The sequence below is a fragment of the Notolabrus celidotus genome, chromosome 23 (assembly GCF_009762535.1).
Source record: "Notolabrus celidotus isolate fNotCel1 chromosome 23, fNotCel1.pri, whole genome shotgun sequence".
In the NCBI taxonomy this organism is placed as follows: domain Eukaryota; kingdom Metazoa; phylum Chordata; class Actinopteri; order Labriformes; family Labridae; genus Notolabrus; species Notolabrus celidotus.
Window position 1 is genome coordinate 11,853,815 of NC_048294.1, and position 19,426 is coordinate 11,873,240.

The 19,426-nt window shown below is 42.9% G+C and overlaps 2 protein-coding genes across 3 annotated transcripts in view; one reads left to right on the forward strand and one right to left on the reverse strand.

The window, feature by feature from the left end:
* zbtb4 (zinc finger and BTB domain containing 4) overlaps window positions 1–2,467 on the reverse strand; it is a 29,802-nt gene extending 27,335 nt beyond the window's left edge. For both annotated transcript variants that reach the window (XR_004629927.1, XM_034676362.1), the window contains exons 1-3: window positions 2,292–2,467; window positions 311–375; window positions 81–170 (exon numbers count right to left, since the gene is read on the reverse strand). The gene's annotated coding sequence lies outside the window, so the exon portion shown is untranslated. The remainder of the gene's footprint in view (window positions 1–80; window positions 171–310; window positions 376–2,291) is intronic.
* A 283-nt stretch (window positions 2,468–2,750) lies between these two features.
* polr2a (polymerase (RNA) II (DNA directed) polypeptide A) lies at window positions 2,751–16,609 on the forward strand. The gene is made up of 29 exons (XM_034676361.1): window positions 2,751–3,089; window positions 3,806–3,938; window positions 4,034–4,170; window positions 4,268–4,441; window positions 4,562–4,843; window positions 4,952–5,113; window positions 5,249–5,469; window positions 5,562–5,694; window positions 5,797–5,921; window positions 6,199–6,409; window positions 6,495–6,704; window positions 6,791–6,959; window positions 7,054–7,148; window positions 8,168–8,371; window positions 8,463–8,685; window positions 8,778–8,961; window positions 9,074–9,245; window positions 9,339–9,444; window positions 9,945–10,150; window positions 10,255–10,518; window positions 10,629–10,836; window positions 10,917–11,017; window positions 11,107–11,211; window positions 11,308–11,490; window positions 11,573–11,776; window positions 11,866–12,052; window positions 12,147–12,260; window positions 12,346–12,495; window positions 13,782–16,609. The coding sequence occupies exons 1-29, from the start codon at window positions 3,003–3,005 to the stop codon at window positions 14,930–14,932; spliced, it is 5,901 nt and encodes a 1,966-aa protein (XP_034532252.1). The 5' UTR covers window positions 2,751–3,002; the 3' UTR covers window positions 14,933–16,609.
* Window positions 16,610–19,426: the final 2,817 nt, after the last annotated feature.

The following is a 19,426-nucleotide window of genomic DNA, read 5'->3' on the forward strand; positions in this document are numbered from 1 at the left end:
TTGCCACAAATATCCCGCCTGTATGCACTAACCTCCTTTCAGCAGTAGAGGGAGCACTTTTGACAACATGTTGTACTCACTTCCGCATTGAAAATTCGGTTGTGCAATCTGCAGCGCCGATCATTCTCCATATGAGCCAGAGGAGGGAGCCAGCTGGTCAATAATGATTCCTTTGTATAGTCATGGTATTGCATGGCACATGGTGAACAAAGTGATTTACTGTCACATTCCTCTATGCATTTTTTAACCTGGCATGCTCACAGTTCTTTGTAGCCTTCATATATAATAATAATAAACTCCTTAAGGATACAGCAGATGTGGCATCTATCCTCGCTGCTGGACTCCACTGATGCTGTCCCCCTACTGCTACTAGACCTGCCAAAAAAAAAAAAGACACTATGGCAAGAGGCATGTTCATGCAGGATAGAAGCACATAAAACAGTAGAATGCCTGTAGGACACAAAGTTCTCATGTAAATAACACAAACACAGTCTGTTGTTTGTTTAATATCTTTATTTAACTAAAAGGAGCAACATTATATGACATGTTGTGTACAGCACAGTAAGTCATTACATGTAATAGCTCAAAATTGTACAATCTTACCATTTGAATAATGAGGTGGATCATCCCTGAACTTTGTTATGTTATGTATGAAGACAAAATACACAAAGGGTCAACATGTACATAGTTTACTCTGCTGTGTGCACATACCACAACACTGCTTGAATGAGACAATGGAGGTGCTTTTGGATGTTTATTCAGCTATCAAATGTTTCTAATCCTCTTCCCTTAACGTTAAGAAGAGCTAACCGGATAAATCCATTGTGTAACAAGCTAATGGTATTTCCTAGTCCGTTTAGACGAGATTAATGCTTAAACTGTAATACCCAAACTTTAAATAAAGGATTGAGCATTCTATGAGGCTGTGGATACCCAATGTGTGACTGTGTTTGTACTGTAACATATTCAGAAATCAGAAGCAAGTTTATCTGTGAAATAAGAGACAAATATGCACGTAGTATAGTAAGCTGGCAAAATGGCTCCAACAACGACGAAGAGTATTAAATACCAGCCGGCAAAACTTCTAAGCTAGTCCAAAACCGTGTATCCTGAAACTTACACAAGATACTACAGTGACATAAGGAGCTATATTATTATTATAGCTGTTTTCTTGGACTGTGGAGCTTTTCAGTGGGTGAAGTTAGCGGAGAAGAATATTCCAGACTCCATCTTTTTCTCTCTCACAACAAGAAGCATATCCGCCATGTTGGTTCTACAACATAAGCCATGGCAGTCTTATTTAAGTAATTAAGTTAATTAACGCGTATTCCATACTGCAAGTGCCACGTAAAAACACTTATAACAACATTAAGACTTTAAAAAGTTTGTTGGTAACGAAAGAAAAGCAGATTTACGAGCTGAGAATAATCTGTTAGCTAACCGAGGTAGCATCCTGTAAAGAGCTAACGTTAAACCATTAGATTATAACAGAATGATATCAACAGATATAACAACATAAAAACAGCTTATATCGACATTAAGTGAGGTTAACTATACACAATAAATGTATATTATAATAAACAACAAGGAAAGGATATTAACGTTCGACCTACTGTACACACCATAAGCTGTGTAACGTTTCTGTTAAAAAGGCAGCATTTAAACATTAATAGGTTATCAGTATATTCGACAATATGTTGTTAAATTACCATTTTAAAGAATCATGACTGAGTTATCTGTTTAAAAGAGCTGTAAAATAACATTTCTTAACCGCCAAAACCACAGCTTTCGAAACGTGGCCTACGACAAAGTCCAACATTTGTACAAAAATATTAAAACATTAGAGCTAATATAACAATGGAAGCACATACAAGTTGACACGATGAACCCGATTGTGTAAAATAAGTCAAACATTGCTGAGGAGCAAACGTTAAAATGACACTTAAGGCTTCCCCGACTGTTTCCTGTACAGCGTGCGGGAAATCCACTCCAGTACCCGGCCATGGCTCGTAGGGGAGTCCGAGGCTTGTGAGAAAGTCCCGGAGACGGAAAAAACCCAGCGGACGAAGAAGCGGCGAGTTAGTGTGTTCCAAATGTAGGAGAAAAATAATCCCTTTTACAGTCATGCGAGATGAAAATATCATATATTACGTCTGTTTCCTCGTGTTTAATCAAAGCACTTTACAGGCCTCAGCCCTGAGCCTCTTTTCTTAGAGCCCAGGCTGATCTAGAGCGAGACGAACGGGAGAACAGAGATTTTTTTTATTTTTGCTCTGAGGGGAGAAATTCACCTCGGGTAGAATCGGCTAACATCGGAACCTGGGAGGGTTTTGTTGAAATTATTCTGAGAAGCTTCATTTCTCTATTTCCATTGGCTGTATCTGTGACGCTGCTCAATATTAATGAGAAAACGAGCGAATCAGATGGATTTGAGTTGAATATTTATATTAACCATGCAAATGATATGTCGCACAGCCTCCTCTGCTCTAATAAAGCCAATCAGAAAGGAGTTTGATTAAATCAACACCCGCCTCTATTTCTGATTGGTTCAAAAAACTAAACGTGCTACCTCATTGGCTGTACGTGAAATTCAATCAATTATTCATCCAACTGTCCCATCTGGCCAATGAGCGTTTTACTACAGAGTTCCATGTCCCGCCTCCCGAAGAGTCGCTCCCTGATTTTGTGAGTGTGAAACCCCGTAGCATGCAGTCAGTCTATATAAACAGACGTTGGAGCATTTCACGTTCAGAAGCGCTCAGAGCGCTCCACGGTGTAGATCTGGAAAAGGGAAGGGAACAGTCGGTAGCCATCTTACTTAGGACCAAAATATAAAATATAAGGCTACTAAGGCAACCGACAACAGAGGTCCCTGGGATATCGCCTCCGGAGACTTCCGGTCACCGTTGGCGGCCTGAACAGAGTCGTGGTGGCAACTTAAAGACTGTTCCTGCTCACAAAGCGGCGTGCCGAGGAAGGACGCGTCTCTTTGAATAGACAGGATGCACGGACCGCCCTCCGGCGACAGCGCATGCCCATTGCGCACGATCAAGAGAGTTCAGTTCGGCATCATCAGCCCAGATGAACTTGTAGGTTTTCTTTTGGGTGGGGAGTGGGGTATTATATTCTCTGTCGATCAGACACATATCAATATATCAGCTTCTTGACTTGTGTTGTAGTTTGACATATTTTTGGTGCTATTTGCAACGGAAAGTGCTCGCTGTTAGCCTAGCCTAGCTAGCTGTGTGAGGCTAGTGGAGCTTGTGCTAACTAGCATGTAGCAGGAACTTTAGAAAACTTTAAGCACAACATTGAAGGAGAGGATCCATGATATCACATGAATTAAACCCCCTTTTTATTCAAATAACGAACCTCGTAGTCCCATCAGTGTGTAGATTTACTGTGTTCTCACAGCTAACTGTTAAGGTTACCTTTACTTTGTATGCCTTCGTTTGATTCCGTACACAATAAATAATAAAGGGGTTTTAAAATAAAGTTAATACATGCTTTTTGTTTTTTGTACGCAGTTTGAGGTGTAATAAATGGAATTACGTGTGTTTGTACTGCTTTAGCAGTTATTACAGTACATGATGTTTGTCATTACTTTTATTTTAGCCACATGTAGTAGCTTCCTGTAATGTTTGCTTTATTTAAAACCTTACTAATATAATAAATTGACTCTGATTATTGGATCTTTGTTGAAACCTTTTTTATTCTGTCACTGAATATATTGGTGAAAATCTCTCTTTGACTTTGGGTTGCTGCTTATTTAATAACAACTTACACTCAATTTCTTCCTTCTCAGAAACGGATGTCCGTTACAGAAGGGGGAATCAAGTACCCCGAAACAACAGAAGGTGGACGTCCTAAACTTGGTGGCCTTATGGACCCAAGACAAGGGGTCATAGAGAGATCTGGAAGATGTCAGACATGTGCAGGTGTGCTGTCATGTCATTTTTGTCAACAATCAATTAAGTGTTCATGCCTCATGTCGTGACTCATTTGGTCATTAAAATGTCTTCTGTCATTCCAGGCAACATGACAGAATGTCCGGGCCACTTTGGGCACATAGAGCTGGCAAAGCCGGTTTTCCACGTCGGCTTCGTGTCGAAGATAATGAAGGTTCTTCGATGCGTCTGCTTTTTTTGCTCCAAGCTGTTAGTGGATTCTGTGAGTATTTTATTTTCTACTTCTTCAACTTCACAGACATAAAACTTAGCATTTCAGTCTTTTACTTCAACTTGCAAACTGTTGCTGTTTCCTCCAGAACAATCCAAAGATCAAAGACATCCTGGTGAAATCTAAAGGACAGCCACGGAAGCGTTTGACACACGTGTATGAGCTGTGCAAAGGTAAAAACATCTGCGAAGGAGGAGAAGAGATGGACAACAAATTTGGTATGGAGCAGCAGGAGACAGAGGAGGACATTACAAAGGAAAAGGTATTTGGGTGGAGTCCTTTTTGTCTTAGCTAATCGGTACTGTCTGCTCTAAATTCCATGCATTGCTAAACTAATTGACTCTCTTCTATTCTTCCTCTTCACACCATATGATCTACGCAGGGCCACGGTGGATGTGGGCGCTACCAGCCAAGCATCAGGCGCTCTGGCTTGGAGCTGTTCGCAGAGTGGAAGCACGTCAACGAGGATTCACAGGAAAAGAAAATCCTGCTGAGCCCAGAGCGTGTCCACGAGATCTTCAAGCGCATCTCAGATGAAGAAGACGTCATCTTGGGCATGGACCCCAAGTTTTCCCGACCAGAGTGGATGATCGTGACGGTGTTGCCGGTTCCACCTCTGGCGGTGAGGCCGGCTGTCGTCATGCAAGGCTCTGCTCGCAACCAGGTAAAGAAATCTGATGTTGAACAGTATTTTTGAAGCAGCATATTTTGTCCCCAACAGCTTTGTTGGAATAATATGTTATTAATAACTCTTTTACTTTTTGTTTTAAAGGATGACTTGACCCACAAGCTTGCTGACATCGTCAAGATCAACAACCAGCTGAGACGAAACGAGCAGAGTGGTGCTGCCGCTCACGTCATAGCTGAAGACGTCAAACTGCTCCAGTTTCACGTTGCCACCATGGTGGACAACGAGTTACCGGGCCTTCCTAGGGTATGTGTGCAATTTTCAGCGCCTTAATTAATCATTAGATATGTGCCCCCCACATGTATTTTTGGAATTCAGACTCACTCATCTTCCTGCTTCTCTCTTTTTAACACTTCTACATGAAATCATTTTCTTTCATAGGCGATGCAAAAGTCAGGCCGCCCTCTCAAATCCATAAAACAGCGTCTAAAGGGGAAGGAGGGTCGAGTCCGAGGTAACCTGATGGGAAAGCGTGTGGACTTCTCAGCCCGAACTGTCATCACCCCAGACCCAAACCTACAAATCGACCAAGTTGGCGTACCACGATCCATCGCAGCCAACATGACCTTCCCAGAAATCGTCACACCCTTTAACATCGACAGGTAAAGCAGAAAAGCACGCCTACAAAATCTTCACGTTGGTTGCTTCAAACCAAATTTACTAAACGTGGCATCCCCTAATTCTTTGTTCACAGACTACAAGAGCTGGTGAGACGAGGCAACAGCCAGTACCCAGGAGCGAAATACATCATCCGCGACAACGGAGACAGAATTGACCTGCGATTCCACCCCAAACCAAGTGACCTTCATCTACAGATCGGCTACAAGGCAAGACCAGAATAGATACAACACTTAACAGGCGTATCTTTTTTTTGAGATGATGACGCAATGTCTATTTCATCCGGACTAAAAATGACCTTCTCCGTTCAGGTGGAAAGACACATGTGCGACGGAGACATCGTCATCTTCAACAGACAGCCTACACTACATAAAATGTCCATGATGGGGCACAGGGTGCGGATTCTGCCGTGGTCCACATTTCGACTCAACCTCAGGTACAAAACAAAGAGCAGGCCTCCTTGTTTCTGTAGAATTATGTCGTTTAAAATGATTTTATGGATGTAGGAGAGTTTTGATATCCAGTAATGTCTATTGAAATCATGATTTTGAAGGATCTGAATTCATTTAACAGTCTTAAATATGAGTTATGTAACACCATGATGATGTTTTGACTGAATTTGTTTTTCTAAATGTTTAATCTCACCACCATCATCTTATATTCTTGACATTAATTATCACCGTCTTACCTCCCGTCTCTCCGTCTCCCTCCAGTGTCACCACCCCATACAACGCTGACTTTGACGGGGATGAGATGAACCTCCACCTGCCTCAGTCTCTGGAGACGAGAGCAGAGATCCAGGAGCTGGCCATGGTCCCCCGTATGATTGTCACACCCCAGTCCAACAGACCCGTCATGGGTATTGTGCAGGACACGCTCACAGCGGTCCGCAAATTCACCAAAAGAGACGTCTTCTTAGAGAGGGTATGCAGATCGTGACGGATGAAATCACTGTGGTTATTTTGTTCCGAGAGAAAGCGTGTGTTTAAGGTTTGATTCTCCTCCGCAGGGTGAAGTCATGAACCTCCTCATGTTCCTCTCCACATGGGACGGGAAAGTGCCTCAGCCAGCCATCCTGAAGCCGCGCCCTCTGTGGACGGGGAAACAGATCTTCAGCTTAATCGTTCCTGGACACATCAATGTGATCCGCACACACAGCACCCACCCCGACGAGGAAGACAGCGGGCCTTACAAACACATCTCACCTGGAGACACGAAGGTTACACTCCCCTGATTAACCCTTTGTAGGATAAGAAATGAGAAATGATGTCAATGCATGAGATTAAATGTTGCATTTATTCACAGGTCATCGTGGAGAACGGAGAGTTGATCATGGGCATCCTGTGCAAGAAATCTCTGGGAACATCAGCTGGCTCCCTCGTCCACATCTCGTACCTGGAGATGGGACATGACATCACCAGACTCTTCTACTCCAACATTCAGACTGTGGTCAACAACTGGCTGCTCATCGAGGGTGAGAATAGAGTTGAAAAATCAGAGTATTTTTCTTTAAAATTCGCCCCCGTCTCATCTTCATACTAACAAGTGTCCTCCTTTTGTTTCCTCAGGTCATTCTATCGGTATTGGTGACTCCATTGCTGATGCCAAGACCTACCTCGACATCCAGAACACCATCAAGAAAGCCAAACAGGATGTGATAGAGGTGAGGACAAAGTGTATTTACAGTTGATGTTATATATATTTTTTGAGTGCAAATGTTCACAAAAAAAATACTTTTTACTTCCCTTTAACCCCCCACCCCCTACATCTCTTTGCACATAAATAAGGTAAAAGAATAAAATATATATATATAAAAAAGCAGGCAAATGAGTAGAGGAACAAAAAAGAAAGAGAAAAAAAACATAGGCCAAAAGAGATAATGTTCATACAACTGCAGATTTCATATTTCATGTGTATCTTTTTTACAATAAATAAAGCATAACGTAATAACATAAAGGGATACGCAGCTCGTAAACTTCATGATATAGTTAAAAAGAAGACTTGATAAAATGAAAGAAAGTAAGAAAAGTCTATCTACATACACACATATACACATACATACATATATATACATACTTATACATATATACACACGCATGCACGTATATACAAACACATATATAAAAAGAGAAGAGGTATTTCATATATTTAGACAACGTCCAAGTTCAATTTACAGCTAATCAGCAAGCCCATTGCACAAATCACTGCTTACCAAAAAATGCACAAAGAGTTCCCAAAACTTTTCATATAATAACAGTTTTCCTCTGAGTATGTATGTAATTTTTTCCATAGACATGCATGTAGCCATGTTTTTAACCCATACCCCAATACTGGGTTTTTCAGTTTTTTTCCAGAACAGTCCTATCAGCCGTTTTGCTTGCAGGATGCACAACTTTGTAAATATAAATTCTTCCTTTCTCCATTAAAGGTTGAGAGGAGAAACCCCTAAAATAACAGCCTTAGGTTCCATAGGAACCTGAACAGGCAGAATTTTGTTAATAGTAGACAACACTTCACATTCCCATATACAATGTATGAATGTTCCTTTTAGGAGACCACACTTAAAACAAAGGTCAGGAATGTTATCATTGAATCTATGTAATTTTACTAGAGTCGATGATATTTTGACGTCACTTTTTAGGTCGTTTACAAACATTTGTTCTCGTCCCTTTTGTCTACCAGGTCATCGAGAAGGCTCACAACAACGAGCTGGAGCCCACGCCCGGTAACACCCTGAGGCAGACCTTCGAGAACCAGGTGAACCGAATCCTCAACGACGCTCGTGACAAAACGGGATCCTCTGCCCAGAAGTCTCTGTCTGAGTACAACAACTTCAAGTCCATGGTGGTGGCTGGATCAAAGGGTTCAAAGATTAACATCTCACAGGTAAAAGAAGTATTCTACCCTCGAACCGTCCGCAGATTAAAGACCGCTTCTACGTGCTTTGTGTTTGACACTGTGTTGTCCTTGTGTTCAGGTTATTGCCGTGGTGGGGCAGCAGAACGTGGAGGGTAAGCGAATCCCCTTCGGCTTCAAACACCGCACGCTGCCTCACTTCATTAAAGATGATTACGGCCCTGAGAGCAGAGGCTTCGTGGAGAACTCCTACCTGGCCGGTTTGACACCAACAGAGTTTTTCTTCCACGCTATGGGAGGCAGAGAGGGTCTGATTGATACAGCTGTGAAGACTGCTGAGACCGGTCAGTAAGAAACGCAATCACAGGACGCAAAGAGCACAAAAGATGTTGTAATTCTTCTTGTTTGATTCTCAATGTGATCAATCTCTCTCCAGGTTACATCCAGCGTCGTCTGATCAAATCTATGGAGTCTGTGATGGTGAAGTACGACGGCACGGTGCGTAATTCCATCAACCAGGTGGTTCAGCTGCGTTACGGAGAGGACGGCTTGGCAGGAGAGAACGTCGAGTTCCAAAACGTGGCCACACTCAAACCCTCACACAAGTCCTTTGAGAAGAAGTAAGTCCCACACCAACGCAGAGATGTTTAACTCAGAATTTGAATCAAAAGCATGCATGTTATTCGTGGATCGTCTTTTGTCCTTTGCTCAATTTTCGTAATCTCTTTCTAGGTTCAGGTTCGATTGCACCAATGAGCGAGCACTGAGAAGGACGCTCCAGGAAGACGTGGTCAAAGACGTCCTCACTAACGCCCACGTGCAGAGTGCCTTGGAGCGAGAGTTTGAGAAGATGAAGGAGGACAGGGAGGTCCTCAGAGCCATTTTCCCCACCGGTGACAGTAAAGTGCGTGTGGTCACATTTCTTAATCTCTTCTCTTTTTTAACCCCTCTTTGGAAATAACCCCTCATTCTGACATCTTTCTTCTCCCCCTTGCAGGTGGTGCTGCCGTGCAACCTCGCCAGGATGATTTGGAACGCTCAGAAGATCTTCCGCATCAACACTCGGACGCCGACAGATCTAAATCCTCTCAGGGTGGTCGACGGTAAGCTGTGGGATTTTGCGCTGTCATAGAATTAGAGCGGGGAGGTCACAGCCTGGCCTCAGGTCCTCCTTTAAAGCTGCATAAATCCACCTGATGACTCACTGGATTTTACTGTACAAGTGCGGTTCAACTGCGAGTCCCTTTTTAATCAATTACAGAATGCACAACAGTATAGAGGATCTGCTCCCAGAGTAAATAATGCTGCGACTCAGACACTGATCAACACTCAAGACTAGGATAAAAAAACAGCTATAGCAAGGCAAATAAATACTCCATCCATACATTTTCAAATGCAGAAGAAGAAGATCAGTCAGACTGCTGATACGTCTAGAGGGCAGCCTGCAGTACTTTAAGCGCCCACCAGAGGGCATCTGGAGCCTCTAGTAAAGACGATGTCTTGACTGATATCTAAGTCCATCATCATGAAAGATATGTCAAATGTATAGATGTATGTACATATGTTCTCTAAATCTCAATTTTTGTCCGTTTCGTACCTCCAGGTGTTCAGGAGCTGAGTAAGAAGCTGGTGATCGTGAACGGCGAAGACCCGCTCAGCCGACAGGCCCAGCAGAACGCCACCCTCCTCTTCAACATCCACCTGCGCTCCACGCTCTGCTCCAGACGCATGACCGAAGAGTTCCGCCTGTCCACAGAGGCCTATGACTGGCTGCTTGGAGAGATCGAGACCAAATTCAACCAGTCCATCGTGAGTTTTCTCTCTCTTTTTTACACGAAGATCTGACTCAGATATTTTCTGTGACTACTCTTTTTCCAGTTTATTTTAAATCACTCCTTTTCTGTCATTCTCAGGCTCACCCAGGTGAAATGGTCGGCGCTCTGGCTGCTCAGTCGCTGGGAGAGCCTGCCACCCAGATGACCCTGAACACTTTCCATTACGCCGGTGTGTCGGCCAAGAACGTAACGCTGGGTGTGCCTCGTCTGAAGGAGTTGATCAACATCTCCAAGAGGCCAAAAACCCCCTCGCTGACTGTTTTCCTGCTGGGTCAGGCTGCACGCGACGCTGAGAGGGCAAAGGACATCCTCTGTCGTCTGGAGCACACTACACTGAGAAAGGTTCAGAAAACAAACATGCAGTTTCTCATAGTGTTAAAACTGGTTATCTAAAAATGTTAAAAGAAGAAAGGTTCAAAATGAGAGTCTAAAAAGGATCTTTTGTTCCACAGGTGACAGCCAACACCGCCATCTACTACGACCCCAACCCCCAGAACACGGTGGTGGCCGAGGACCAGGAGTGGGTGAATGTCTACTATGAGATGCCTGACTTTGACGTGACTCGCATCTCACCGTGGCTGCTTCGTATCGAGCTCGACCGCAAACACATGACTGACCGCAAGCTGACCATGGAGCAGATCGCAGAAAAGATCAACACAGGTAGCTTTTCGCGACAAATGCTCGTTCTTGTAAAGGAAACAAGGAGGTTATTTCCCCACTGACGTTTTTTTTTCTGCAAGGTTTCGGAGATGATCTCAACTGTATCTTCAATGACGACAACGCTGAGAAGCTCGTCCTGCGGATCAGGATCATGAACAGCGATGAGAACAAGTTCCAAGAGGTCAGTGATGGTGTTCATATTCAGTAACGTTAAGAAACAGTTTTGAGTTTCCATGTTAATCATGAATACACGTGTTTTTGTTTTTCTAGGATGAAGAGGTGGTGGACAAAATGGATGATGATGTGTTCTTGAGATGCATTGAGTCCAACATGCTGACAGACATGACCCTACAGGGCATTGAACAGATCAGCAAGGTAACAAATACAACACAAACACACGTGCTACATTTCTCCCATTGTTCTATAAAGACTTTGTGGACATAAGTTACATGTGACACTCCTCTCCTCCAGGTGTACATGCACTTGCCCCAGACTGACAATAAGAAGAAGATCATCATCACCGAGGAGGGTGAGTTTAAGGCCCTGCAGGAGTGGATCTTGGAGACAGACGGAGTCAGCCTCATGAGGGTCCTCAGTGAGAAAGACGTCGATCCAGTCAGGACAACTTCCAACGACATCGTGGAGATCTTTACGGTACAGCAGCGGAAGAAAAGTTGAATCATAAAAGTGTTACCAAAGCAGATTTTTACAACTTGTTTTTAAATCTTTTACAAAGGTCCTGGGAATTGAGGCCGTCAGAAAGGCTCTGGAGAGGGAGTTGTACCACGTCATCTCCTTTGACGGTTCCTACGTCAACTACCGTCACTTGGCTCTGCTTTGCGACACCATGACGTGCCGCGGTCACCTGATGGCCATCACACGTCACGGCATTAACCGGCAAGACACAGGGCCGCTCATGAAGTGTTCCTTTGAGGAGACGGTAAGACAGCAATCAGTCAACTTAGTACTTGAACGCTACTTCACCAAGAAAACAGGCAATCACAGAATCCTTTCCTCCTCCTCCTCTAGGTGGATGTGTTGATGGAGGCGTCATCCCACGGTGAAAGCGACCCCATGAAGGGCGTGTCAGAGAACATCATGCTCGGTCAGCTCGCTCCAGCTGGTACCGGCTGCTTTGACCTGCTGTTGGATGCTGAGAAGTGTAAATATGGCATGGAGATTCCTACCAACATACCTGGAATCAGCGTGGCAGGACGTAAGTGGGGACACGGTGGACTATAGTGTGGATTTGATAGCAGGTATAGCGTGAGAGTTTTAATATTTACGTCCTGTACACATTCTATTTGCAGCCACTGGAATGTTCTTCGGAACAGTGCCAAGTCCCATGAGTGGAATGTCACCTGCCATGACCCCATGGAACACCGGAGCAACCCCGGCTTATGGTGCCTGGTCTCCTAGTGTCGGTGAGTGTTTACCCAAGATGCTTTGGTTCATCTGCTTTTTTAAGCTCAACTCACTGACCTTATTTCTTCTCTGTTCTTCCTCCAGGGAGCGGCATGACTCCTGGAGCAGCAGGTTTCTCTCCCAGTGCAGCATCAGATGCAAGTGGCTTCTCTCCAGGCTACTCCCCAGCCTGGTCTCCAACTCCTGGGTCTCCAGGATCTCCAGGACCTGCAAGCCCATATATCCCATCTCCAGGTTAGACATTGCAGAAATTGTATTTCTTTTGTAAAGTTTGACCAAAGTAGTGGTTAAAAGGTTAAGATACGTTTCTTTTACTTTTTCCATTCTTGTATCCTTGTAAAAAGAAAATCAAGGAGTGCAGAAGAAAAAACGATTGATTGGCTAATGTAGCAAGCTCATGTAGAAGACTAAATATTTTCTGTGTGCTGTAAATTATGATAGTGTTAGAAAAACTAAAGATATTAATGTTTTTCACACGCATAGGAAAATATAAGGAAAAGGCCAGAAGGGTTTCAAATATGTTAGAAATATTTTTTCTAACCTTAAGATCAGGATTTGCTTGCAATATGACTTTTTCTTCAAAAAGATCGAGTTCTTCAGCAGAAATTTGTGTTTTTGATAATAAGTTAGACTTTTAACAAAAATATCTAAATATTTAGGGCCTGTGTCCATAAACGCCACTTTTTTTGCGCAATGCCCACAACCTCAATTTCAGGGCTTACACAGCCACTTGATGTTCTCAGTTATGAATGTTGTCCCACTCAAAAGTGTAGTTAGTTACTCCTGCACAGACTTACAATGTTGTTGTTGTTGGAACTATTATCAGATGTCCCGCCCCTTCTTGAGTTTTTTTTGTAGAATCTTTTTTTATTCACATTTAACCATATACACATGACACCAAAACAAATAAACAATAAAACAATAAAACACAGGGGACAATTAAATTAACAGTAACACAAAACAACAAACAAACAAAAACAAGATCCACAAATAGAACAGAGATTAAAAAAAAAAAAAAAAAAGGACTTATACAGACATTAACTCACTCCTCACACTGACAAGCTCGACCTCTATTATTTCATAATTTTTCTTCTTTGAATAATTTTAGCTGTTAAAAAATAAAAAATAAAATGGATCAAAATAATAGAAAATCTTTGATCACAAATCAAATTCTTGATTTTGATTGGTTGGTGATTGGTTTGTTCCAAAAGCAGAGACGGTGTGGACTTAACGACATGCTTTTGTGCTTTAGACTTTGTGCTTTTTGTGCTTTAGACTTTAACTTGAGTGTTGAAAACACTGGCCTGATATGTTTTTGTTTAAAACAAAGGTGCTGCCAATGCAATAAAGCACTGTTAATGGAAACAGGCCCTAAATGATTACAGTTTCTAAATTCATTCATTAATGAATCCATCAAACAGTTGAACATAGAGAAAAGGAAGTTGTCCAAAAGTAGATCCCTGAGGAACTCCCCAAGTGTTTCTCCACCTTTTAAAAGTTGTTCTTTTCTCATTTTTTAGGTGGAGCAATGTCACCAAACTACTCGCCCACCTCCCCTGCCTATGAGCCTCGCTCTCCCGGTGGCTACACCCCACAAAGCCCGGGCTACTCTCCAACGTCTCCATCCTACTCCCCCACTTCTCCCTCTTACTCCCCCACCAGCCCCAACTACAGCCCAACATCTCCTTCCTACTCCCCCACCTCGCCAAGCTATTCCCCAACCTCTCCGTCATATTCGCCCACTTCTCCATCTTATTCCCCAACGTCTCCCTCCTACTCCCCCACCTCCCCGTCTTACTCACCCACATCCCCATCCTACTCTCCCACCTCACCAAGCTACAGCCCGACGTCGCCGAGCTACAGCCCGACATCGCCAAGCTACTCACCCACATCACCTTCTTATTCGCCCACCTCCCCCTCTTATTCTCCAACATCTCCATCTTACTCCCCCACCTCCCCGTCCTACTCCCCTACCTCTCCTTCATACTCCCCGACCAGCCCGAGCTACAGTCCCACATCGCCGAACTACACCCCAACCTCTCCCAGTTACTCCCCCACCTCTCCCTCCTATTCCCCAACATCGCCCTCTTACTCCCCAACCTCCCCCAACTATACCCCAACCAGCCCCAACTACTCCCCGACTTCTCCCTCTTACTCCCCCACCTCTCCGTCCTACTCGCCTTCCAGTCCGCGTTACACCCCGCAGTCACCCACCTACACACCCAGCTCCCCTTCATACAGCCCCAGCTCCCCTTCATACTCCCCGACCTCCCCCAAATACACCCCAACTTCCCCCTCATACAGCCCCAGCTCCCCGGAGTACACTCCCACCTCCCCCAAATACTCCCCCACCTCGCCAAAGTACTCCCCTACATCACCGAAGTACTCACCTACTTCTCCCACTTACTCCCCAACGACTCCAAAATACAGCCCCACCTCTCCTACCTACTCGCCTACCTCTCCCACATACACACCCACCAGCCCCAAATACTCCCCAACTTCCCCTACCTACTCCCCAACTTCACCCAAATACTCCCCCACGTCTCCTACGTACTCACCTACTAGTCCTAAAGGCTCCACATACAGCCCCACATCCCCGGGATACAGCCCCACCTCCCCCACCTACAGCCCGGCCATCAGCCCTGACGACAGTGACGAGGAGAATAACTGAAGAGCCGCGGAGGAGGAGGGGAGGCGGCTGAAGAAACCCCGTCACCTCACCTGAAGGACAGCACCTTTTATCCAGCTGGAGGTGGCGGTGCGTCTACCCACAAGGGTCCCGATTGGTTTTCTTTCTCTTTCGGGACCTCCAGTGTTGATTATCTGAGCCCTCCATCCTCTCTACAAGAAAAAGTTGTTAAAGCTATTATGTGGAAGAACTTGAACTGCTTCGCCTGAAGGAAAAAAAAAGGCTGCCTTTTTGAAATAGTTTCTTTTCTCTTTTTTTTTTTTCACAAGGGGTGTTAGAGCAAAAAACTCCAAATCCCAAGAGGGGAATTAATAGGAGAGGAAGATGTGGTGAACACAAAACAAGGGAGAAAGTGTCCCTTTTTAACTTTATAGTGTACAGCATCCAGTCTCTCTCTCATTCTCTAAATGTTGGGTGTGTAGTTGTGGAAAGCGTACATATTGCCAAAAGCCTTTTTGAGAAACGGATTGTATTCATCACTAAAGAAAATCAAGGAGTTAAAGTTTAGACTTTGTTTACTGCATATTTCACCAAGGTGTATCTTTGTTAGACCTTTTGCTGCTTTTGTAAAAACTACAGTTGCTGCCAGTCTTTGGGGCCGTTTCATGGATCCAAGATGGAGCTGTCGGAGGTTAAGACGGATTATCTTAAGAAGAATGTCGATAGGAGAGAGAAACTGGCTTGCACGAAGGAAAATGTCACTCATGAACATCATTGAATTCTTAGGTGTATGCACCCATTGCCCTCCCCTGTTTATCCTTCACACCCCAAAGACAAAAAAAAAAACTCTGAAAGATGTCATGACAAACACCCACCAGCATCCTCTTGTCCTCTACCATTTTTGGAGACTTGTGCATCAAACTTTTCCAGATAGAATTCTTCCCTTTACACCGGGAATGAAAAGATTTATATAAAAAGTAATAATCAGAAGGATTATTCTTTCTCTCATTTTGATTCTAGGAGGAAATGGGGCACAAGTGGATGAGGGATAACTAGTTTGGCGTTGCTGCTTCTGTCATTGTTTGCATGAGTAGCACATGTTAATACATTTAATCAAGCTTTAGGTTGAAATATTTTCAAATCCCTCCCACTTGTTGCTAATCTTTGCCCCATTTCTGATAGCTGACATGTACACAGGTTTATTTGGACTGTTCAGTTTATTTAAGAAAAAGTTAACTGCTATTCTGTGTGAATATTAATAGAAGAAAATTAAGAATTTAAATTTTTTTTTTTTTTGCTTTTCTCTGGTTTGCTTCTGGTGACTTTGTGAAGCTGTTTGCAGGAGGTTCATGTTCATAAACTGTGGATGAAGGGGCAGAGGACGGAGAGGAGTGCTCTAGTTTTTCGCCCTCGTTCTTCACCCAAACAGTCCGAGTTATTCCAAAACCTGCAACCGCTCTTCTGTACTCACAGTTCCACACATTGTTGCTTGTGTCAGGGTTAAAGGGCAAAAACATTCGTCCTAATTTCAATCCTCAAAGTTATTGACACAAAACGGCAAGTTTCCCCTTCGTTGTGGTCTTTTTTCCTCACAGCTGGAACAGCCTCTTCCTTTTGAGTAGAGATCTCAGAAACGACAGCTTTTTTGGGCATTTCTGCAAAAAAAAAAAACCTTACCCACTACATTAGTGTGACTTTTTCTTTCTGTTCGAATATGGGTGCTTTTTCACGTGACTAGTTTGTGTAAGGGAACCAGTTGACACCAACTGAATCAGAATTTTCTTTCCCTCCTCGTTCCATTCATTTGACACTGTTTCTGATTCAAAGCTGGGTCCTCTCCCTCCTCCCTCTTCATCCACAAGTGATCCTCATTTCAAATCAGTGTTTGTTTTTTTCTACCAGTGTATGTACCTGTGATGAGGGGAATCAGGGAGGGGGAGAGTATTTGACCTGATGACTGGGAGTCCTGGGGAGATAAATGCATGTTCAAATGACTTGTAAGATTTTGTGAAACATTGCTTCCAATATTCTCTTGAATTGAGCGGACCGCATCCTCTGGCCTTTGGGATAAAGCAGGTTTTGATAATTGCACTTAGTAAATACTGTGGTGGACACAAGTCCCAGACATTGTGATATTTTGTCCACTCAACATGCAGCAAATCCTGTTGTCTTAATTGTGTGCTGTCCAGTCAATTCAAACTACACCAGGACTCCCGGGTTGTGTGAATGTGTGTGCGTGGAAGGAAGTGTGCATCCGAGGGCGAGACAGGGTTTCAAACTGAGGAAAGACTTCACATGTCTGGGCAAAGGAAGGTTAAACTTGAAATTGCCACTGTATAGAAATGGATTCATTATCTCATTCTCTGTATCTGTTCTGTTTGTTTTTTGACTTGGAAAAATGAATAAAAGTTTTACTATATGGCGTCTTTTTTCACTTCCAAAAACCCTTGTATGTGATCACAGGATATCCTGCATCTGAAAATGAAGGTTAAAACTAATGTGAACAAAGGGAAACGTAGATAAAGATGGTCCTGAAGCGCCGGTGCCTGATCAGGTCTTAGATGGACTGAGGCAAAGTGTAAAACTGTCCTGTGGTCTGATGGATCGAAATCTGACATCATTTTTGGGACTCATGTCATTAGTTCCAAAGAGGAGGGGGTCTACCAAGCTTGTGTCAGCACCAGTACACAGTTCAAAAGCCAGCATCATCACTGAAACATATCGTCGCTGTCGGGCAGAAAACCTTGTATCTCCATATTTCCTCATCTCCATTTTTTTTGCATTAATCAGTGTTATTGATTACCTGTTGTGCATGTAAAAAAAAAACAACCTTGTGGTTGAATCTTAAGCACTGTTCAGTTATGTGAAAACAAAGTGTTAATTTTACTTCCTGGAAAGTAGTGATTTTGGAGATTCGAGGTTACCTTTAAAGCATTTCAATTCAATATAGGCTTTACATTAGTTTCAAATAATAAGAACAATAAACTTTTTTCTATAGCACTTTTCTAAACGCAAAGTGGTTCTCAGAAAACATACATACATACATACATACATACATACACATGCACATGTATAAATATTTACATACATACACACACATACATGTATGCATATAAATAAAGAAACTACAAAGTAGGAGAAAACAACAAGACATCCAGATCATAACAACATGTTAAAAAGTTTTGAAGGCCTTTTTGACAAAAAATGTTTCAAGAGGTGATATAAAATTACAAACAGATGTAGCATGCCTTATCTCAGCTGGTGGGTCGTTCCAGTTCAGGAACCCGGACTGAAAAAGCCAGAAAGCCCTTGGACTTTAAACGGGCACTAGGAACAACCAATAAGCCCATGTTGGCTGATCTGAGACGGCGGGCAGGCTTATACCGAGTGAGAAGATCTGTGATGTACTGGGGGGCCTGATTGTGTAGAGCTTTGCAAGTCCGTAGTAGTATATGATGATCATAAACTTTTTTTATTGACATTTTTTTTTTTACAGTTTCCTAACTTTTTGAGGGTTATAATCAAATTAATTTTTTTGTAATAATCAGAATACTTGACATCAGAGTACTTGTCCAAAGTCATGAGATAACACGTAACAACAAAACTTTTTTAATGTAATCCAATATCACATAATCAGAGTATTACACCAAAAAATAATCAAATTATATTCACGCATAGTCTTTTTACTCCCTCAAACAGTTTGGGATTGTGTGTCTTAGTATTAATGTGGATACAAATATTAGTAATTGTTGGCCCCTCATTTCCATTCATCTGTTCCTTCTACCCTTCCTGCAGGAAACAAACCAGCTGTTTCCTTCTTTGGCCACCAGAGGGCGATAGGGCTCAGCTATGGGAGTCTGTCACACCCTCAGAGATTGAGCTTGCTTCTGATGAGTTTGTATCCTCACAGGGAAGAGTCATCAGATTAAATAAGTAAAGCTCTTTTAAAGCCTTTAATTTGATTAGTCATTGAAAAACAGCAGATTCTTTGGTACATAGTTCATTCAATTCAACTGAATGATACAGTTATCCCTAAATCATGACAGAACCAAATTTAAATATAGTTTATTACAAATGATGTACAAATGTTGTGTTTGTGTACTTTAAGAAAACTTGGAGCAACACTTTGCCCTCATGGTTAAGTAGCATGCCTTGTTTACAGAGGCTATAGCCTTCAAAAGAGCAGCCTATAGGTTCATGTCACTCTCTCCCGGTTCCCTGCCCCATCCATCATCCTGTACTCTCCAATAACATCCATAAAAAGCCTGAAAATACAACTTGAAATTAAACAAAAACATTGCATTATACAAATAGAGATAAATGACTGAAAGGGTTAAGTCAAATGGTGTGGTGATCATTAAATAAAGTTACACGTGTATATATGGACACTTTTGCAGAGATAACAGCAGGGATCTTCACTTCTGGAAATTATGAGTCACAGGTTTCAGTCTGAGTCCTGTGCTTCACTTGCGTAACGACATGTGTCTGCACCGTGCGTCCTACACATTCTTTATAGGCGTGTGTCTGTGAGGGGAA